This window comes from Pipistrellus hanaki (genome assembly GCF_964339955.1).
Source record: "Pipistrellus hanaki genome assembly, chromosome: 1".
Taxonomy (NCBI): Eukaryota; Metazoa; Chordata; class Mammalia; order Chiroptera; family Vespertilionidae; genus Pipistrellus; species Pipistrellus hanaki.
The window spans coordinates 164,660,790-164,684,448 of record NC_140503.1 but is presented as its reverse complement, the minus strand read 5'-3'; the positions used below and the strand labels follow the sequence as shown (position 1 = coordinate 164,684,448).

The 23,659-nt window shown below is 38.4% G+C and overlaps 1 protein-coding gene across 1 annotated transcript in view; it reads left to right on the top strand.

The window, feature by feature from the left end:
• FRAS1 (Fraser extracellular matrix complex subunit 1) overlaps positions 1–23,659 on the top strand; it is a 438,553-nt gene that overhangs the window by 311,807 nt on the left and 103,087 nt on the right. Inside the window, exons 32-37 of the mRNA XM_084880389.1 lie at positions 2,394–2,510; positions 10,745–10,859; positions 12,385–12,522; positions 14,630–14,662; positions 19,914–20,045; positions 21,061–21,186. Coding sequence (XP_084736515.1) covers positions 2,394–2,510; positions 10,745–10,859; positions 12,385–12,522; positions 14,630–14,662; positions 19,914–20,045; positions 21,061–21,186 — 661 coding nt within the window. The remainder of the gene's footprint in view (positions 1–2,393; positions 2,511–10,744; positions 10,860–12,384; positions 12,523–14,629; positions 14,663–19,913; positions 20,046–21,060; positions 21,187–23,659) is intronic.

The following is a 23,659-nucleotide window of genomic DNA, read 5'->3' as shown; positions in this document are numbered from 1 at the left end:
TTTTTCTTCCCTTTTGTTCTTTCAAGCAAAACTTGCAATACAATGAGTTGCATCAATTTCATTTCATTTTAATGTTTATGTGCTGTCATGAGCCATCAGTGCATTCCATCTGTTACTTTGCCTGTAAGACTTGGGATTTATGTAATGCTTGTGGTTTTTCAAAATAAAGCATGGCATAGGGAGGAGAAAGCACGCACTCTTATGTCACTTTTGGCCTGGGCAGAAGCCCTGGTCTTGGTGTATGCAGATCATGTTGACACAGCCTCAGGGGATGGCATTTTAAAAAGATCAACATGGTTCACTCCAGTGTCTTGACTACAGAATCAAGAACAGATTCCCTTGCTTGGCAATATGCTCACATTATATTACCTGCACAGCGTTCTTCAAGAGATGGGAGAACAATTTTCCTAATCTTCTAAAGCTTTGAGACTGAGTCATCTTGGTCAGTAGGAAGACCAGGGTCTACTAACCTGTTAAATACCAACCCTTTTGTTTCTTTTTTTGTGATTTTTGACACCTTGCTTAACTTTTTTTGGTCAGTTTCCTCATCTATAGAAAAGGAGATAATATCCATTTGGTGGGTATTATAATATATATGATGGCTTTTGAGAAATAGCTAGCCTATGATAGACATTTGTGAATTATCGCTGTTGTTATTCATTTTATATATAGTGACTAGAGGCCTGGTGCTTGAAATTCATGCACTTGGGGGGGGTGGGAGGCAGTGTCCCTCAGCCCAGCCTGCACCCTCTCCAATCTGGGACCCCTCAGGGGATGTCTGACTTCTGGTTTAGGCTAACTGCCTCTGCCTATTGGCCTAATTGCCCCTACCTTGCTCCCCTGCTGGCAAGATCAACCCTAACTTGCTCCTCTGCTGGCCTGATCACCCCTAACCACCTCTGCCTTGGCTCTTGGCCTAAGCTGCAGTCTGGCCTCCCTCTTAGGGAGGCAACCTGGTGTATAAGAGGAAGGTGCCTCCTCCATTAACCCACTGCTGGTGCCACTGCTGGTCTGAGCCTTGGCCCTTTGCAGCTACACCTCGGCCCTTCACAGCCACCTGTGGCTGCCTGAGCCTTGGCCCTCACAGCCACTATGGCTTTGTCCAGAAGGACTTCTGGAAGGTCCTCTGGAAGGTCTTCTGGAAGACATCCACCCTAATTAGCATATTCCCCTTTTATTATATAGATACTGTAAGATGGTGCTTTGACAACCTATAGATATTCTGAATTTAAGCTCCAGGCATCTGATGTGATTAAGATAAAGAGAAGACAGTTTTTAAAATTTTCTTTAAAAAAATAGCTTATTGGTTTTTTTTAGAGAGAGAAAAAGGCTGAGGGAGAGAGAGAAACATCGATATGAGAGTACAACATCAATTGGCTGCCGCCAGCACACTCCTTACCAGGAATGAAGCCCACAACCCAGACATGTGCCCTGATGGGACTGAACCTTCAAACTCCTGGTGCATGGGACAAATCCCAGCCACTAAGCCACATTGGCCAGGGCAGAGAAGACAGTTTTGTTGTTGTTGGCCTAATAGTTGAAGACATAAGGAAGGACTGCTATTTCTGCCTTTTTCTTAGAATGTATGGCACCCTACTCCCTCTCATAAGAAATTAATGTAACTACACATGGCCACACAGGCCTTTGCAATTCTTATAACAAGCTTCAGCTGGAGCAGACCACAGAGAAGGGAGTGTGAGGGAGCAGCTCAGTAGCCCTGCGGGAGGGGAGAAGCTGCATTAGGAAAATCATCAGTGTTTTCAGCATTTTTGAAGCAAGAAAAATTTGATTTTGGGATCACTACACTAATTATTATATGACTCTTGACTTGCAGTGATGTGTCATTTATAACTGAACTGTAGGTGTCTGTGCTTGGATATATCTTTTAAAAATGGAATAAAAATCACATATCTAACATGTGTTGTGTGTGCTCACAGTGAAACATTATGCAGCTATCAAAAATAGTGTTTTGAAGAATGTTTAATGTATTATATTCAGTAAAAATTTGTAGTACACAAATGAATATAGAGTTTGACGTATGCATAGGAAAGAAATTAATTAAACTAAAAATGTGTCAATGTGTTAATAACCATTATTTGTAGGTATTGTAATTCTAGATGATTTTTTTATGTCTTATTTAGACTTCCTTGCATTTTCAGGGCTGCCTCAAAGGATTCTGGCAATCCTGAAAATGCAGGAAAGTCTAAATAAGACATAAAAAATCATCTAGAATTACAATACCTACAAATAATGGTTATTAACACATTGATGCATTTTGTCATGCAGGAAAAAATGGAATTCAAAGACAGATGATTTAAAGGTGGCGCGGGGGGATAAACACATGCAATATGCTCTGCCCAACCGAGGCTCACCAGTAGGACATTTCTTTCCAGGTGTCCAGTGCCACCGATGCCCACACCCACCTGGAGAGCCGCATGTTCAACATCGCCATCTTACCACAGACACCGGAAGCGCCTCAGCTCTCTCTGGGAGCATCTCTCCATATGACTGTGAGTTGGGTGGGAGGGCTCTCGGTTTTTGAGGCTTGCTGACGGGATCTGGCAGAATGACCTGTGTTTTTTTGTATCTGATGAATGCCTGGCCCAGAACCCAGACCATACCAGCCCTGTAAACCCATTTCTCCTTGACTTGAAAAGGAAACTTAAATTCTCAGGGTATCAGGAAACTTAGACGGAATTCACCTCAAACTCTTATCCAGTGCTGGCGTCCTCTTTTCAGCATCCCAGATAGTCCCAGGACTCCTCCTTGAGTAGTGAGAAGGGATTTCAGGCCTGAATCTGTTTAATCAGTACCTTTTGGGTATAATTACTCAGTTAGTTATAGCTCCATATAGCTGGAGAAACTGTCATTCCATTTCTCAGAGCCCCATTAGAAGTTTCCTTTCTGTTATCAATGTTTCCCAAAGAAGCAGATTTCTATGCTGAGTCCAGAGAGATAAGTAGCAATTATCCAAGTGAAAGTCTGGGGGGCAGGTGATGGCAAAGGGCACTAAAATGCAAAGACCCAGGGGCCAGCGAGAATATGATTGTTGGGGGAAATTGTAAATAGTTTAATAAGACTGGAAATGAGGACAGCAGAGGAGAAATGGTGAGGATGGGAGGCCGTGAGCTCCACTGCAAGGGGCCTGCTTGCTGTGTGGGAAGAGCATGGGCTCACGAAAAGGTTTGAAGTGAGGTGACAGCTATATTAGTTCAGACAATTAGCAGCCCCCCTGCAACCCTGTATCTAGGGGTGAGGTGATGCCAGGACCTCTCTTTTAGTCAGAGCCACAGCATCGAAGGCTGCAAATGAATCATTACGGACCTGCATTTTAGTTAGCGCCCACATAATTACACTCCAAAGTGTATCAGCCTTGAGCCACGACAAAGAAATCACCTGTAGTTTTAGAAATTATGGGTCTGGGGCACGACAGAGACATAAAGGGGGAAATAGGAGGTTTTTAATGAATAGCTGATATCGGCATTTCCACTGTAAACCATAATTTAAAGAAATCATAATTCAGTAGCACTATAAAGTCTATAATTCATCATTCTGACTGGAGGAACTAGGATCAGAATTTTCTTTAAACTGTGAAGAAAAATGTGCATGCATGTTTTTTGCCAAATGCTAATGCACTGTTATTTGGACTTTAGAAGGGAAAAATGGGCCAGGAGCCATGAAGATGGCACTGTTCCCACTCCATTGCTATGGACCACTAGACATTTCAAGCTCCTTGACCTTTAGGGTTTTAGATTGCTAGTTTTCAAACTAGGTCTGTCCAATTTAGGATATCACAAAGGTTAGTTTATCATAAAATGAAATTAGCCTAATCTTCAGTGCATAAGATATACATAGTTTGTATTTCTTTTAATTTTTTTTTAATTTTTAAAATATATTTGTTTATTGATTCAGAGAGGAAGGGAGAGGGAGAGAGAGATAGAAACATCAATTATGAGAGAGAATCATTGATTGACTGCCTCTTGCAAGTCCCTTCCTTGGGATCAAGCCCACAACTGGGCATGTGCCTTGACTGGGAATTGAACCCTGACCTCCTGGTTCATAGTTGATGCTTAATCACTGAGCCACACCAGCTGGGTTTCAGTCATACATTTTTGAGCCCCTAATTTTTGCCAAGTGCTATAGAAGACATTGGTGATTTGATGACAATAAAATACAGTCACTATTCTTAAGGAACTTAAAGTCTAAAATGGGAGAGGAGTGAATCAACAAACACTGACAATAAATAATACATGCCATGATGGGACATGATATAGAAGCAAATAAAAGACACCTGATCCAGTGGGGGGTGGCAAGGTCATGGGAGGCTTCTTCTGGGGGGTGGACAAAGCTGACTGAAGTGAAAGATTGTCTCTAAAGCAGGGTCTCAAACTTTAGCCTGCATTGGGTTCTTCTACAATGTTTGTTACATCACAGATGGCTAGAGCCTACCCCAAAGTTTTCTTATTCAGTCCATTTGCTGGAGGGCCAAGAATTTGAGTTCCTAACAAGTTCCCAGGTGAGTCTATTGTTGCTGCTCTGCTTGAAGAATCACTTCAAGAAATAGGGGGACATTCATTGTAGACAAAGGAGCAGCAGGTGAAAAAAGATGGAGATGTAGGAGAACATGACCTATTGAGCAAGAAGAATTCATGTGGCCGGAGCATAAATTCCTAGGTGAATAAGAAACAACATATGAAAGTCACATCATGGAGGACCTTAAGATAAAGTGAAGGGATTTCCGCTGTGTCCTGAATGGCTGTTGGGACAAATACTATGTAGCAGACAGGCAACCTGATCAGATTTTCAATTTAGGAAGGTCATTCTGGCTGCAGGGTAGAGAATACTCTAGATGGGGACCAGATAGAGATCATGGAAATAAACCACTGCAGTCATCTAGAACAAGAAAGGTTAGTGGCATGATATCATGCAGTGGCAATGAAGATTAAAGTTAGTGAGATCTTGAAGAGATGCTTGTACACCCATGTCCATTGCAGCATTATTCACACTAGCTAAGAGGTGGAAGCAGCCTAAATGTCCTTTGGCAGGTAGGTGGATAGAAAAAAATGTGGTATACACAACAAAGGAGTCTTATTCAACCTTTAAAAAGGAAATCCTGTCATATGCTACAATATGATTGAACCTTAAGGACCTTGTACTAAGTGAAATAATCCAGTCACAAAAAGACAGAGTCTGATGATTCTACTTATATGGGCTATCTAAAGAAATCGGACAAAGGTGGTTGTCCTTGTGAGGGTAGGGAGAGGGAACAGCCTACTTTTGTTCAGTCCATACAGAGTTTCAGTTTTACAAGTGGAAAAACTTTCTAGAAATCAGTTGCATAACAATATAGTTATTTTGTATTATACACTTAAAAGTATTTAAGGTCGGGGGCGAGGGGATGACAATAGAGAAAGAATGAGAGAGATTTACAGATATCATGGTCAATTAGATTTGAGAGAAAGGTGAAAAGCCCTGATTTCTGAGTATATTAAAATGAGTAACCTCAGACCTGAGAATGGCTACAATCAACAAATCAACAAAATGACAAGTGCTGGTGAGGAAGTAGAGAAAAGAGAGCCCTAGTCCACTGCTGGTAAGAATGCAGACTGGTGCAGCCATATGGAAAACAGTATGGAGTTTCTTCAAAAATTACGTATGGATTACCATTTGACCCAGTGGTTCCACTTTTATGAATATATCCTAAGAAACCCCAAACACCAATCAGAAAGAATGTGTTTACCTCTATGTTTATAGCATCTGAAAACAGCCCAAGTGCCCATCAGTAGATGAGTGGACAAAAAAGTTGTGGTCCCTTTTCACCATGGAATACTACGAAGCAGTACAAAAGAAGGCTCTCTTACTCTCTGAGACAGCAATGAGGGACCTGGAGAGTATTATGTTGAGCAAAATAAGCCAGTCAGAGAAAGACAAATATTACAAGATATCACTCATATATGGAATCTAATGAACAAAATAAACTGTTGAACAAAATAAATCAAGAGACATAGAAACATGGGACATACTGTGGAATCTAAGAGGGAAATAAAAAAGAAATCTAGTTTCATCCACAGAAGCATTTTAAAGAATCTGTAAATTATATATTTTCACATAATAAACTTTTTTTTTTTCCAAAAAAAGATGCCATTCATTGAGATAGAAATGTATGAGGACTTTAGGGGGAGGGGTGGAAGTCATGATAAGTTCCATTTAGGGTACGTCTATTAAGGGTGGTTAGGAGATCAGTAGATAGTCTGATAGAGAGATAAACTATTAAGAATCACTAATGGTTCATAGTGGTTAACTACAAACATAACTGGAACATAACTAAAAAAGATTGAATAGAGTGAAAAGCAACATAATCAAATACCTATCTAAGTTGAAATTGGTTCTGTGGTCTTTCTATAATTATGTTATTCATCAAATCTAAGATCCTCTAAATGGGATCTTATGGTTTAATTTGCAGTGTCCATCAGATTTATATATAACACACATATATAAGTATATGTATATGTGTATATGTATATGTATATACATATGTACAATATCATAAGATACAGAGTTATATAAGTACATATGATATGTATACATTTAGGATACATAGTATATATGGGCAAGGAGATCCAAAAACATGCATAATTACCAATAAATATTATAGCCTAGACAGTATAAGATTCTGCAGATGAGTTAATAGATTCACATCAACTCAAGGTTTTCCAAGTAATCATCCACTATTTGACTTGGAAAACCCTTAAGGGCAAAACCTTTGATTAATTAATCTTGGTAATCTTCCTCACCATCTCACACTATGCCACGTATAAAGTAATTGCTTAGTGAACATTTGCTGGTTAAATGAATATTTTCAGACCTACTTTCTCATAATTAATAACTCCCTAAACTGTATCCCCTTCAAATTCATGTAAATTAATCATATAGGCATACACACACACAATTTGAACATCATATTTCCCATTCCTTTCTTAAAGGGCATTGTGAAAGACATATCATTTATTATTTCCTTTTTCAAATGGTTGCAGTACTCAGGGTTGGGTTGGCCAGTCACCACTTGTGGGAAAGGCCCTGAATAAGCTTTTCTTTCCTGTTTCCTTTGTTTCCAGCATGATTGCTGTAGCAGAGTTCTCTTAAAACCACCTATTGGGCCCAGCAGGGATCCAGTTAGATGTTCTCTTTTGTGATGCAGACTCAAGTCTGAGCTTGCTCTGTTTATTGTGTGGCAGCCAGCTTCTGTGTCCATGTTTATACTTGAGACCTGTCAAAAACTAATAGAATTATTATCTGCAATCTCTGGAAATGTTTGTTTACCCTTGGAATTCTTGCTGTGCTTTGTCTGAGCCTTTCACACCACTCAGAATTTCCTACCTTAGAGTTATTTATGATTTTCCGCTCCAAAAAAAAACTAGAATTCCTTGAAAAAAGGATCTATATCTGATTCATCTTGTATGTCTTTGCTTGGTACGTTGCACATAGTAGGTTCTTTATAATTTGCTACATGAATATATGAATGGATTAATTTGCTGTCCTAATAAACAATGGGAGAAGAAAATTTCTTAAAGAACCTCCATTTTATTTATCTCATCTTATTATTCATGGGCGCCTGATTTCTCAGGCCCACTGTGGGCTTTTGTCTTTACTAGAATGGCAGTCAACATGTGAAACTGGTCTTTTTGAATAGAGGGGGACAGGATAATGTTTGTAAATCCTGACCTAGAAGTTTAAGCTATGCATACTTTGCTAAGGCTTAAGTGTTAAAATGTTTGTGTTCCCATTTCCCATCCAATTCTTCAGATGACATTGAAATGCAACGGAAAGTATTCGAAAAAGTTACTTATTACATTACTATACAAAGTATTTTATTATTTTATTTCTTAGCTTAATCTTTTTATGATGATATGTTTCATTTACTCAACAAATTTTTATCATGTAATGATATGTGCCATATGCTAGGTGGTTGGAACCCATAAATGAAAAAAATCCTTGTTCTTATGAAGTTTACACTCTCTTAGATATAAGTAATAAAATAAATAACTCACATATAGCAAGTTAGTGAGAAGTGTTATGGTAAAACAAAAAGTAGGTCAGAAGTAGGAAATGCAGTGATGGGGGCAGAGTAGACCTATGTTGTAATTTTAAATAAGGTGATCAGCATAGCTCAGTGGTTGAGTGTTGACCTATGAACCAGGAGGTCTTGGTTCAATTCCCTGTCAGGGCATATGTCCCAGTTGTGGGCTCAATCCCCTGTGGAGTGTGCAGGAGGCAGCCCATCAATGATTCCCTCTCATCATTGATGTTTCTGTCTCTCTCACCCTCTCCCTTCTCTGAAATCAATAAAAATGTTTTTAAAAATAAATAAATGAATAGTGTGGTCAGGGTGGACTTTATTAAGACAATGACATCTCAAGAAAGGCTTGTAAGAAGTGAAGGAGATGGCCACACATATATTGAGCATTCCAGGCCCACGGAATCAGGCATTTACAGGCATCCAATTGAAAGCTTGCTTAGATATTCAAGGCATAGCAAGGAAGCCAGTAGGGCTGGAGCAGAGTGAGTGAAAGCAAGTGTAATTGACATGAATTCACAGATGTGCAAAGTGTGTTGGGGAGCGAAGGGGACAGATCATGTCTGGCCTCGCCATTATTGGGATTTAGTTTCTATTCTGAGTAAAATGAGGGTGTTGAGCAGAGGGCTACATCCTTGTTAAAGAGGTCAGGCTGACTGCCCTGCTGAAATAACCTGGGGGCTGTGGGATGGGGCAGGAGAGCAGCTGGGAGGCCATCCTGATAACCCAGCAAGGTGGGCCAAAGTGCTTGGATTCTGGATATATGCAAAAGTAATATGAGTATTATAAACTCATTATTCTGTAAGGTTCTCTTGTTGACAGATATTTGAATAAAAAATGTCTTCTGTAATGATTTCTATGAAATTTAATTTCTCATTTCTTACTATGTTTAATTGATAAGTACTGAACATTCCAAATAGGCAATATTAACATTGATTATACTTTGATACATCTCAACCTTAATATTGCTTTCTTTGGAGAATCAAGTCCTTTTTCTACCTACTGTATATTTCTATTAGAGAAATAGTATCCATAAATTTCATGGATATGAAATATCAGTTACCTTGGCTGTTACATATTTCTCTTTTCCATAGTCCTATGTCCATGCTAATTCTCTCTTCTTATCACTTTATTGTTTTAGGAACATACAGATTTTTAAAAAATATTTCACAATACTAAGGATTTGCAGTCATTCTGATGGTTTTGAGATTACAGTGGAGGCAAATAGACTGAACAAGATATTGACCCTACACCTTTTGTCCATACATCTGTGCACACGCTTGTCCACATTTGTAGCTATGTGCACACATTCATGGGCTGTAAACACCTTATATAAGGCATATGTTTTTAACTTGTTGCCCTTACTTGTTTTATTTTAGGGTGAGATACTAGGTACTATTTTGCAGTCCTGATTTTCCTTGCTCTGTACATTACAGAGCTGAGCAATGGCCTGAAATATGATTCTTTGGGACAGGAGGATTGTCCTAACCTGCTAACACTGCCTCTCCCCAGGACAAGTATGCCTTGGGGACAATTAAAAGAGCAACTGTAACCTTCAATCTTTTCCTGGTTACAAGGAAGAACACCACGCCCTCCTCCATGAGAATTACTGAGCCCCACTTTCTTAAACAGGGAATTTCTCCTGAAGGAAGGAAAGCTTCAAAGAGCAGGAGAGGCTGTCAAACTAACCCTTCGGGGGTCAGTTAGGAATATCTGCAAAGAGCCTGATATTTTCATTCTGATTTATTGACAGTGTGACCCAGTCAAAGGGCCCATGCTCACATTATTTCCCCTCTCTTCCTCCATTGTGTGTTTGCTGCTGTCTCCAACTCAGTGTTATGCCGGGATTCTGAATCTCTCCCCCTGCCTCTTTTTTTGAGTGTTGTCATTGTTAGTTGGTGATTGATGTTCACAGGTGAATGGATAGTAAAAGCTACGTACACATTGGGCTTCTGATTAATTTTGCTTGAGTCTTCATTGGGTTCTGAAAGCTAGAAGAGAAAAGCAATATCTAGTTCATTTGAGTAGATATTGGAGACAAAGAAATATTGACTATTTCATTATTTACTTTTATAAATAAATAAAAATCTCTGAATTCAAATGATGAGCCTCTGTTGGTTTTTGAGCTCATCTTTAGTCCTTGAAATCATCACAGTTTCAAAAAACTCACAAACCAAAACAGAAAGAATCAAAGTTCCTGTCAGCAAAGCTGGGAGGGGGAAGGGAGGCTAAGAAGGAACTTTTTACCAGATGAAACCTTAGCTCATTAAGTTGGAGGAGCAAACATGTAGCAATCCAGCTGTGAATCCTAGAATATCCAGTTGTGATGGCTCATTTTCAAACCTGCAGCACCTGAGCTCCATGTAGGGATAGTGATCATATTAGGATTCCCAGAGCATGCACCAGCATAAACCTGGGGCAGAGGGCAGGGGAGAGAAGAGTCAGGGTGCAAGAAGACATGAAGAGGACTGTACTCCTGTGAGATTCCTAAGGCTGGGACCACACTGTGGTGCCAGACCAGCCTGTTCTGTTGACCTCTCAGAGAAAATTTTGTTATGTGTGTGTGACTAATTTAAAAGCCCAGAGTGAGTTTGTTTGCTTAAATACGGTTTGTTTTTGCCTCTGACTTTTGTTTTGCCTCTGACTATTCTTCCTTCTTAAACTCTTTAGGCTCGGGAAGATGACCTGACTGTGATTCAGCCTCATTCTCTCTCTTTTGTAAACTCTGAGAAGCCAAGTGGGAAGATTCTATACAATGTCACTTTACCTCTGCATCCAACTCACGGTAAGATGTGCAGTGAATGGTCTCTTAAGTGATGTCTTCTAGTTGTTGATGAGTCTTCAAAGCTCTGGAGTTTTGTCTGCTTCTACTTATTGAATTTTCAGAAGTAATAATTATTGATACCCCTTGTTCCCATCCTGTGAGTTTAGAACCAATTGAGAAAGGGAGAGACATTGTGGTCAGACCTATGGAGATGAATGTGTCAACTTTGGTTTCAATGGAGTTGTACTGGTGAACATAGTGTGCATATAACTTCATTCATTGGATTGAGCATGCGACTTGTGAATAGACAGAATTGGACAGACACAGCCACTGTTTGTAGAGACAGAGCCTGCCCTGGTGTGGTTATAGGTGAGCAGACTAGATAATGTGCTAAGGACAAGGAGCTCTGCCAGAGGGTTCAGAAGGGACTGAGCCACCCAGACCCTTTCCCAAGTGGATAAGTCTCTCCCACTCCCATAGGGGATAATGGAAATGTGAACTACAGTCAGAGGAGTGGTGGGCCCCTACCATCAGTCCTCAGCCTGAAGATCTCTGAATGCTGGGTTTGACTAATAAGCCTATGCCCAATAGAGGTGGTGGGGAGGAGATCAACTTCTATTAAGATAACTCTGCTTCCGTCTCTGAGGCTGCTCTCCCAAGACCAGTCACTGCCCTAAATGTAAACCTTTCAGATGATCAAATTCCCAAGGAGAAATCAAAGTCTAAAAACCCTATTACCCTTTTGATAAAATACAAATAAATAAAAAGTCTAAAAGTCTCCATACCCAATTTTTACCCTGCTAAGTCACAGCTAGAGTCAGTCTCCCTGTGCTGCTGGAGAGAGATAAAGTACTTTCAGACTTGTGTCCTGATAGACTCTCAGCCCTTCAGAAGTTGAATTAGTCCAACACTAAGCCTCATTCATGTCCTCCTGTGGAAGAGGTAAGAGGACATGAAAGATGATTACAGCATCAGTTCTGTACCTGCAAAATTTAGAAATGACAGGCAAATAGGCAACTCCTAAAGCATTTATTACAAGCAAAGTGATCATTGTAAATTCAGGTCTTAGAATCGTCAAGACCCAAGTTACTATTGCCAGAGATCATCGCAGAGACTAAGGCGTTCCTAAAAAAAAAAAAAAAAAAAAAAAAAAAGATAGATAGGTAAAAATCTCTCTGCAGCTCACCAGGAGACCAGTCTGTGCCATTTCCCAGTCACTTTGACCTTTGAACTTAAACTTAGTTGAGAGAATCTCATAATTATAGTATAATGTCTATGACTTCTGCAGAATTGCCTGGGCTAAGTACAGGCAGTTTGTGTCTTTCTGTTGTTTATAGTCAATGATTCCTTGTCAAGAGCCTATTTGGGTTTCAGATTTGCATTTTCTTGACTAACAGGAGAATAGTAAACCAAGAACAACCTGAGAGCAGTGGTTCCTGAAGGATAAAAAACTCTCACCAGTGGTAAAGGCAGCGGATGTCTCTGGTAATGCAGTTAGTCATCCAGAACTACTCTTAATGCTCATGCCCAGTCTCCTTCTCCCCAGGTATCATCGAACATAGGGACCAGCCTCACTCTCCCATCCGGTATTTCACACAGGAAGATATTAACCAGGGCAAAATCATGTACCGCCCTCCCACGGCAGCCCCCCACCTCCAGGAAATCATGGCCTTCTCCTTCGCTGGTAATGCTTTCTTTTCTATTTTCAGGCACCTAAACTGTCCTCTGTGGCTCTTCATGGCAGGCTCACCCTAACTCTTCCTGTCATCCTCCTAGGTAGTTTGGTGATGATGCTTTATAGCTGTTCAAAATAGCTCGAGACTTGCAGGCTAATATGTACCTTGGGCTCAGTTCATCCCTTTTCTTAATTTATTCATGCATCTAGGAATACCTTCAATAAATATTTATTTTATGCCTACTATGTGGCAATCATTGAGTGAGGCCTTGAATATCTAGTGATAAGCAAAAAGGGGCATGAATCCTGTTCTTGGAGACTTTGGGCTTCTATGTACAGAGACAGAATTTGGTAAATAATACCAGTAATGAATTTTTAATTGTGTTTAATTGAGACTGAAATAAGAGCTCTGATAAGTGGTGGAATTAGGTGTAACAATGCTGACCTAGAAGGCTCAGTGGAGTCTACCCAGAATGGTATGGATCTGGGAGAAATAGGGAAAAGCTAAGTAGGCTAAGTGTGCATATTGAGGTTGTTTAGTTATAGAACATTCCTGAAGAAAGGACACGCACTGCTTGTGCAAAATCCCTCGCCAGGGAGCGAATGTGGTATTCTTGGGAGTGAACAAAAGTCCAGTGTGTCTGGGATGTGAATGGTTGAGCAGAGTGTGATGGATGTGGAGGGAGACAGAAGCCAGACCTTAGAGGCTCTCTATACTTATAGAGATTTGAATCTTCATCCCAACAACAAGAACCCAGTGGAGGGTTTAGGATCTAGGAGGATGACTTTTCATAAGGAACTCTCCAATTGCAGTGATATGAATGGATTTGAGGAGGGAGCCAGGGTGGATGGACATGTGAGTGAAAGGAATACAGTGTGGAGGATCCTGCAGTGCTTCAGGGAAGATTGCGTGTAGGAGTGGAGAGTACAAGTGACCTTTGGGGATTAAAACACAGATTTGTCAGTAGGTATCTTTTTAAAAGAAGAGAAGGCTAAGTAAAAGAATAACTGAATTTTAAAAATCAAGCCAGCGTGTGCCCTGCCACTAGGCCAAGATAGCCTTAACCCTTATGTCTCCCCTTGACCCAGTAATCAAAGCTGCACCTGGGAAAGCAGGAGGCTTGAGTCCCTACCCTAAATATTTCTGTGCCTCGAAATGATTCTAAAAATCTTGAAGCTATTTCTTTATGATCGTTAAGGTATATGTATTTAAGACAACTAATATACAGTATTATTTTTATATGGTAACTTTGATAGTATGGAAAAGCCTTTCATTTCTTATGATGAGTTGAACATAGATAAAATAATTTTAGAGTTCTGTCTTAAATTATGGGCAACATTTAAATAATAATTGCCATTATTTATATAACTCTAATTGTCTAGGTCATGATTAACTACTCAATTAGATTGAAAATCTTTAAGGCTAGAGGTAGGCCGCTTCTCTAAGGAGTAGTCCCAGTGTTTAGTACTGGGTAACCAATAGCCCATGAAAATGTTCATGGTTCCCTAACCTCTACTTTATAAGACCTACTTTACAAGGAATTCAGGATAGTCTGGGATTAGAGGAAAAGAAAACATGTCAGCCATAGTTGAAGTTATTTCCATATCCATTATACTCGCCTCAGTTCCTAGAGCCTCTTTAGAGAGAGCAGAATCCTGTCCTGTATAATCTATGAGGTAAATGCCAGGAGATAAATCTCTCACACTGTTACAGTGTGTAACTCATTGTCCCGGGCATCACTCAATTCTACAATGGAATTGACCCACCAGACAGCCTTGTCAGTGATATATGACATCACCCACACTCACGGATTTGTTAGGTTTTATGTACTGATAAAATGGGATCTGAATGAATGTGTTATAAATCACTCTGACTGCTGTGATATAAAATTATAGCACTTTGTGGTCCTCTTGGTTACTTAAAATTAGTGGTGGCACTAATTTTAAATTCAACATAACATTATCAAACAGCCTGGTGGCCTTTCCTTCAAGTATAATAATTTAGATGAAAGCATCCTTTATTTTTCTAACCTCTGCCACATATTGTACACCTTCCACATCTATTTCTGACCTCAAAATGTTTAGTACACTGATTTTATCTCTTCTGTTCTTGCAGGTCTGCCAGAATCGGTGAAATTCCACTTCACAGGTGAAGATTTTAATCTCAATTTTATTAGAAAATGGAATTTTTCCTTTTCCTATTCGTCCTTTCATTCTCCCCCCGCCCCTCTCCTCATCATTACTTTTAACTATTTTCTAAGAACTGCTTAAGAGTTACATGAGACAAGTTTCTTCTAAAATGATCACATGGCTAGTTAAATAGTCATACCTTAACTTTGTATTCATAGGGAAAACAATCCACCAAGGATACTAAAGGTTAGTGTTGTTTGAGCCCCATTTTAACTTGTTCAAATGCCTATTAAAAAAAGGTAATAGTGGTTAAGATGTTAGACTCTGGTATGTACTGTCTGGGGTTCAGCCTCCTCTGGGAAAGTTTTTTAACCTCTCTGTTCCTAAATGCCTCATCTATCAGTGGGGAAAATAAGTCATAATTATATTTATGTAAAGTTCCCAGGACAATGATTGGCACATTATCATCTCTGTGCGACACTCACCTAATGAAAGTGGTTGTATATAGTCTCAAATAGAGCCTTTTATTGAATACCTTGTTACCGGACGGAGGAGTGTTATGGCCCAAAGAGTGAGTTGTGAAAGCTGTGTGTAGGAGACCTCATCATCCCAGCGTTAGTTCACAGTCCACTAGAAGCTGAGTGCCAGCAAGCAAAAGCAGAGTCAGATCTGACATCTAGGCTGGGCCAAACAGAGACAAGCATTCTTGTTTAGATTTAAAGTGAGGATGGTTGATTATAAATGGCATCCTTAAGTAGTTGTCTAGTTAGGATTGACTATTCCATTAGAATCAGCCATCCATATGTCCTGTCACTTTCCATGTAGATGTAAATCTTGGTGGGAGAGAGAGCCACCTTCCTCAAACTCCCAGACCTGCCTTTTTTCTTTGAGGGTTAAAAATCACACTTGAATCAACAGTAAATTTTAATGTTATGTCACGTTTTTAAATTTTCTTATTGAGATATTATTGACATATAACGTATTAGTTTCAGGTGTACAACATAATCAGTTGATATTTGTACATACTGAGAAATGATTACCACAATAAGTCTAGTTAGCATTAGTTACCGTACACAGTTGCAAAAGTTATTTTCTTGTGATGAGAACTTTTTTATTGAAATTACTGGGGTGACATTGGTTAATAAAATTACATTTAAAAATTAGATTTTTAAGTGTACAATTCTATAATACATCATTTGTATATTGTATTGTGTTCACCACCCCAAGACAAGTGGTGAACATAACCATTTATACCCCTTTTACCCTCTCCTACCCCCTTTTCCATTGGTAATCACCATACTGTTGTCCATCTATGAGTGTTTTTGGTGTTTGTTTGTTTTTTTGCTTAATCCCTTCAGCTTTTTATCTAACTCCCTTCCCTTGGTTGTCAGTCTATTCTCTGTATCTATGAATCTGTCTCTATATTGTTTTTACTTTATTTTGTTCATTAGATTCCACATATAAGTAAAATCATATTGTACTTGGCTTTCTCTTTTAAAACATATTTTTTAAAGAAAAAAAGAGTAAGTCTTTCAATAATTGTACAAGCCAAAGCAATGTACAGTATTGTCTTATTCCACTGGTTTATTTCACTTAGCATAATACTCTCCAGGTCTAGCCATGCAGTTTTAAAAAGTAAGATTTCCTTCTTTTTTATGGCCAAATACAATACTATTCCATTGTGTAAATGTACCACAACTTTTTTAATCTACTCATTTACTGATGGACACTTGGACTGCTTCCAAATCTTGGCTACTGTAATTAATGCTGCAATAAATATAAGGGTGCATATAGTCTTTCAAATTAGTGTTTTGAGTTTCTTTGGATATACTAGTATTTCTAGAAGTGGAATCATTGGGTCATAAGGCCATTCCATTTTTAATTTTTTGCAATAACTTCATCCTGTTCTCCACAGTGGCTGCAGCAATTTGCATTCCTACCAACAGGGAACAAGGGTCCTCTTTCCTGCACATATTTGCCAACACTTTTTGTTTGTTGATTTATTGAAAATAGCCATTTTAACAGGTGTAACATGGTTATCTCATTCTGAATTTCTCTAATGATTAATGACATTGAGCATCTTTTCATATGTTTATTGGCCACCTGTATGTCCTCTTTGAAGAAGTATCTATTTAGGTCTTTGCACATTTTCTTAATTGGATTATTTGTTTTTATGGGTGTTGAATTTTATAAGTTCTTTATAAATTTTGGATGTCAACCCCTTATCAGATATATCATTGGTGAATATGTTCTCCCATTCAATGTGTTGTTTTTTCATTTTGTTGTGCAAAAACTTTTTAGTTTGATGTAGTCCCATTTTTTTGTTTGTTTGTTTTTTTGTTTCCCTTGCCTGAGGAGATATATCAGAAAAAAAATTCCTACAAAAAAGATCTTAGATTTTACTGCCTACGTTTTCTTCTAGGATTTTTATGGTTTTTGAGTCTTTCATTTAAGTCTTCAATTTATTTTGTATATGGTGTAAGAAGGTAGTCTAGTTTTTTTTTTTTGCATATATTTGTCTAATTTTCCCAATACCATTTAGTGAATAGACTATATTTACTCCTTTATATGTTTTTGCCTCCTTTCTCAAATTGGCCATGAAGGCCTGGGTTTATTTCTGGGCTCTCTATTCTGTTCCATTGAACTCTATGTATGTTTTTATGCTCGTACCATGCTGTTTTGATTACTATGATTTTGTTGTATAATTTGATATCAGATAGTGTGATTCTTCTAACTTTGTTTTTCTTTCTCAAGATTGCTGTGATATTTATGGTCTTTTTGTTTGCTTGTTTGTTTCTTATAAATTTTTGGACTATTTGTCCTAGTTCTATGAAATACATCATTGGTCTCTTGATAGGAGTTGTCCTGAATTTATAGATTGCTTTGGGTGGTATGGACATTTTAATGATGTTAATTCTTCCTTTCCATAAACACAGTATATGCTTCCACTTATTTGTATCTCCTTCATTTTCTTTCTTCAGTCTTTCATAATTTTATGAGTGCAGGTTTTTTATATCCTTGGTTAAATTTAGTCCTGTCTATTTTCTTTGATACAATTGTGAATGGGATTGTTTTCTGAGTTTTTCTTTTTGATAGTTAATTATTGTTGTATAGAAATGCAACTGATTTATTTTGCATCCTGCTGCTTTATTGAATTCATTGATCAGTTCTAGTAATTTCTTGGTGGAATCTTTAGGATTTTCATCATCTGCAAATATTACAGTTTTACTTCTTCTTTTATAGTTTTACTTCTTCTTTTATAGTTAGATGCCTTTTATTTCTTCTTATCTAATTGCGAGTTGGCAGGAGAGGGCAGTTGGGGGTGATCAGGCTGGCAGGGGAGCAGTTAGGCATCAATTAGGCTAGCAGGGGAGTGGTTAGGGAGTGATCAGGCTGGCAGGCAGAAGCAGTTAGGGGCAATCTAGCTGGCAGACAGGCAAGCAAGTGGTTGGGAGCCAGCAGTCCCTAATTGTGAGAGGGACATCCCCCAAGGAGTCCCAGATTAGAGAAGATGCAGGCTGGGCTGAAGGAAAACGTCCCCCATCCCCCCACCCCAGTGCATGAAGAGTGGTGAAAGCAGACATTCCTGTCTTGTTCCTGTGCTTAATTTTTAAGATCTACTCTCTTAGCAACTTTCACATATGCAATACAGTATTATTTACTTTAGTCACCATGTTGTGCATTACATCCTTAGGGCTTATTTATCTTACAGCTGGAATTTTGTACCTTTTAGCCACCTTCACTCAGATCACCCACCTCCTATCCCTTACCTCTGGCAACCACTAATCTGTTCATTTTTTAGAGTCCACATATAAGTGAAATTATATGGTGTTTCTTCAATGTCCATCCATGTTGTCTGTCGCAATATTTCATTCTTTTTTATGGCTGAATAATATTCCATCACATATATATGATGTTTTCTTTATCCACTTATCCATTAATGGACACTTAGATTGTTTCCATGCCTTGCCAATTATAAATTATGCTGCAGTAAATACAGGAATGCAGATATCTTTTCAAGTTAGTGTTTTGTTTTTTGTGTGTTTTTTTTCTTTGGATAAATACCCAGAATTGGGATTGCTGAGTCATATTGTAATTCTATTTTAAATTTTATGAGGAACCTTCACACTATTTTTCATGGTGGCTGCAACAATATACATTCTCACAAACAGCGCACAAAGGTTTTCTTCTTCCTACATCCTCACCAACACTTGTTAATTACTGTGCTTTTGATAATAGCCATACTCACAGGTGTGAGGCAACATCTCACTGTGGTTTTGATTTGCCTTTTCCTGATGATTAGTGATGTGAACACCTTCTCATGTACCTGTTTGTCATATGTATGTCTTCTTTGGAAAAATACAGATCAGATCCTATTGAACTTAGTAAAGGTGAAGTGAAGAAGGAAACCAGTTTCTTATAACCAATTCCTCTAAAAACATAGCACACATTCAAAAATAATCCATAGTAAATAAAGTTAAAAATAATAAAAATAAAGTAATCAATAGTGCAGTTTTCTCAGTTGCCACTACAAATAAACACATCAGTGAGCTAGTAATGCAGGTAATCCTCTTGGCTTTCAGAGAAGCCAGGGTGTGTTAAGTTATGGGGAAGTGGAAATACGAATCAAGGATCAGGCAATTCTGCTTTTATTTCCCTCAGGTGATCAGTATTCACTTGGTTGTCAGGTAATCCAGGGAAATAAATCTTAAGGTCACTGTTTTGTTCAGCAAGGTGTCTTCCATATTGTGTTGTGCAGAACAGCCAGGTTAAAATGGGTCTGCTTACTTCCAAACAAATGCCATTAGAGATATTTGTATGGACATTTTCTGTCCTGTTCAAAAGTTATTTTCTAAGGAGACAAAGACATGTCCTCTTTAAAAGATTTCTTGGAAAAATAAATCTTTCTCTGGAACATCGGAAGAATGAATTTAATAAAAAAAATAATCCCATAAATAAAAGCCTTTACCAACATCATATAAGGGTACAAGTTTTGTATTATTTTTCTTTCTACTAACATTTATCAACATCACCTTGTTGGGAAACTTGCTTCTTGGAATGACCTTGTTGTTATGGCCCTTTACCCTTCTTGTTATCCCACAGAAAAGGTTTTGTTAGAACAGCTCACAGTATCTTGCTTACTCACTTTTCCCATTTGTCAGCATCTCTTCAAAGTGCTATGGTAATCTAAAAATCTCTGGATACACATTTATGGAAATAGCCTGAAGGTGACCAGCCTACAGCAGATTTATGTGTGTGTACCTTTCTAGTTTCGGATGGAGAACACACGAGTCCAGAGATGGCCCTCACTATTCACTTACTTCACTCTGACCGGCACCCTCCGGTGTTCCAGGTCACAGCTCCGCTGCTCAAGGTCAGCCCAGGAGGCAGAACTTCCGTAGGTAAGAACCGGGAGCCCAAAAGAAGCATGGCTCTGAAAACGGGACCATATTTTAGCAACAGTTCCTGTTCAAACCTCTTGATGCTTACCAAAAAATAACGACCTCCTCTTTCAGAAGGTACTTGCTCCTCATCTGTATCCTTTCCTCTGCCCATTTCCATGAAAATAGAAATAGCATGGAGAGAAGGCAATAAGCCTTTCTGAGGCCAATGCTCAGTGATGGAATATAACACAAAATTTATTGTCCAGCCTCCATGAGACTGATTTGTGGCCATCACTAAAATATAAAGTAACAGAGAGCAGAGAAAATAGGGGGGACCTTTTCAATGACTTCCTTCATTTCCTATTTAGAAAGTAAAGAGTAACGGGAGAAATGACAGATCACAATAACTTGGGAAGCTGTGAAGAGTGAGTGTTGGCCCAGTTCTTTTGTATGTGATTTACCTATTACTATACGCATGATTTAAAAGTGTATTCTTTTGCCAAGAACATCCTAAGTGCAGATTCTTATCCAGTTTCTACATGGGGTATTGGCCAAAAATCAATTATCATCCAATTTATAAACAACTGTCACTTTCACCCTACTTCTCACTCCAGTGAAGGCAGAAGCAGCTATTGTTAAAATAACTTGGCTCTTAAGTCGATTCAGAGAAAGAAGAAGGGAAGAAACAATGAAGAGGAAAGACAGTTTTGGGGAGTATTTTTTGGTAGAAAACCTACCCTATGGTTAGTCAGGACTGACCATACCTTCATTTGTGTGGAAATAAGAACAGTCTCTGCATTCAAAGCTACCTACCTATAAGTTAGCTTGTAGAAGAATCTACTTGTAATTTAGGAATTGACTGTATTATCAGTTTTTATTCCTTTGTGGTTGATTGGAATTAAGCAGTGCTTTCTTATAACTATCAGATTACCCACAACATGGCTTCCAGCCTGGCCTGTGGCTTCAGTGTACACAGAGAATACAGTGTTTAATGTGCACACCTTCTCACCAGGCTTTATTCTCCTGACCGCAGGGCTGCAGGTGGTGATGAGAGATGCTGAGACCGCCCCTGAAGAACTCCTCTTTGAGCTTCGGAAGCCGCCGGAGCACGGTGTGCTCCTCAAGGACACAGCTGAGTCCCCAGGGCCCATGGCCCCAGGTAGCTGCTCACTCTGTCATCAAGGGATTTCTTGTTCTGCAGTCAGTTTTATGTGTCTCAGACTAGAAGTCAGCAGTTGTGTGGGACAAACTATGAGGAGACAACTTAGAAGTGGGGGGAATTAGTGTTTAGTTCATTAGCTGAAATATTTGGGACTTCTCTGTGCCACCTCCTATGCCCAAAACTTTGAAGTTGTTTCCTCAAATTGTAGGTGAAATTGGTTGATTTCTGAAACCTGGAGTGAAAACATTCAGAACAACCTTGTAGGAGTTGTCAGTTGTCACTCTCCTATAGACTGTTCATGAACATGAATTTCTTTCCTTACTATGATATGTAAATCTTCACAGTATTTATAGCACTGTGATTCCAATAGCGTGAACTACATGTATCTTCATAAAAAAAAAAAAGGGAACATGTCTTTAAAATAGTATTTACGCAGTATAATAATGTGGTGATGTGACAAGCTTTCCAAAAATAATATTTACTGCACCTTTCCAGCTATAAAAAATAGCACATATTGTTTAGAACGTTATAGAAAAGCACAAAGAATATAACTAAATCTAATTTTTAATAGTCATTTATTATATATCAAAGTAGATATTACCCCTTTGAAAGTTGTTACCTTGGGAAGCTCTATGCTTATTCTGACAATCTGTACTTTCTCAAAACCTTCATATAATTTCTAGTTGTCATGTAAAAATACATTATTCTGAATATCCCTGCAGAGGTAGGGGGCATGAGTTTGACCTTGAAGGTAGATTGAATTTGTGAGAACAAGCAGTAGGCACTTGGGAGTCACAAAGGCAGATTTTTTTTACAAATTTACTGAACAACAACAAATTATTAAAATAGATTTCTGGTACCCTAAGGGAACTACTTTAGGAGCATAATAGTCATAACCCAGTTATGTGAACATTGTATTTCACCTATATTTGTGTAATTAACATAGAGATCCAAAGATGTTAGTAAAATGTTCTTTTTAATGTATTACAATAAAATTATCAGTTTTATTACTTTTTTAAAGCACATCACCACTAGCACCAGTAAATCACCGTAACACAGTGTTGAAAGAGAAGGCTTAGAAGACTAATACAGAGCATGAATAAATTATTTAGTTTAATTACATCATACCAGTTATGAGAGTCAATAATCTATCAGGAGCTAGAGTTGAATATAACATCCAAGAAGACCAGTACCTCAACTGCGCTCTGTGGAATTGTTGGGACCCAGGACACTAATTAGAATTTCTCATAAAAAGGGATCCTTGACCAAACAGTTTTGAGAAGCTATAATATTGTATATTAAAGATTCTAAAATTCTAATAAATCCTGCATTGTAAAAATTAGAGAAAGACAAATACCATATTGATTTCACTCATATGTGGAATTTAATGAACAAACTGAACTACAAAGCAAAATAGGGATAAGCTTATGGCTAGAGGAATTTGAGGGGGGTGGTCGGGGGCGGGGGTGGTTTGAGCAAAAGAGAAAAAGGAAAAAAATTCATGGACATGGACAAGTGTGGTGATTGCAGAGGCAGGGGAGTTGAAGAGAATAAATAGTGATGGGGAAAAAATAATAAATGAATGGATAAATAAATAAAATCAGAAAAATAGTTTTTAATTTTAAATTTTGTTTAAACCTATTTTTCCTAAATTAATATGACCTTTTTCACACAGCATATATCAAATCTATCATGAATTAGTGCTCCAGACTAAGAGTTTTTAATTTCAAGTACATTTTTTTAATTTTTAGGTATTTTTTTAATTTAAAAATACCTTATACTCTCAATTAAAACAAAGACCTCTTAGAGGTTCATTAAGAATAATTTATTTTATTGTTCAAAAATGTTTTCATATCAAGATTTGATACTAGAAGGACTATCATAAAGATAAAGGCATGCCGGGACCGGTTTGGCTCAGTGGATAGAGCGTCGGCCTGCGGACTGAAAGGTCCTGGGTTCGATTCCAGTCAAGGGCATGTACATTGGTTGCGATCACATCCCCAGTGGGAGGTGTGCAAGAGGTGGCTGATCGATGGTTCTCTCTCATCGATGTTTCTAACTCTCTGTCCCTCTCTCTTCCTCTCTGTAAAAATCAATAAAATATATTTTTAAAAAAAGGAAAAAAAGAAAAGAAAAGAAAGAATAAAGGCTTGTCCTTTATTCTCTAGACCTGAAAGTGATGAATGGATCTTCTAGAGGCAGATTTAAAACACACACACAGACACACAGTAGAGCTGCCTCCCATGGAATGAGCCACCTTGTCAAACAGGGATCCTTTCACCTTGAGAAGTGTTGAAGGACAGTCTAAATACCTTTTTCAAGGGCAGTGTAAAGGGAATTCTATATTGGGTGGGTGGCTGGACTAATTAGCTTCCATCTCCGAGCTTGTGATCCTATATGTGCTTTGAAATCCTGAGATCAAAGGTGTTATATAAATGAAAAGCGTCGTTTCCAGAAGTAATTGGTTCTG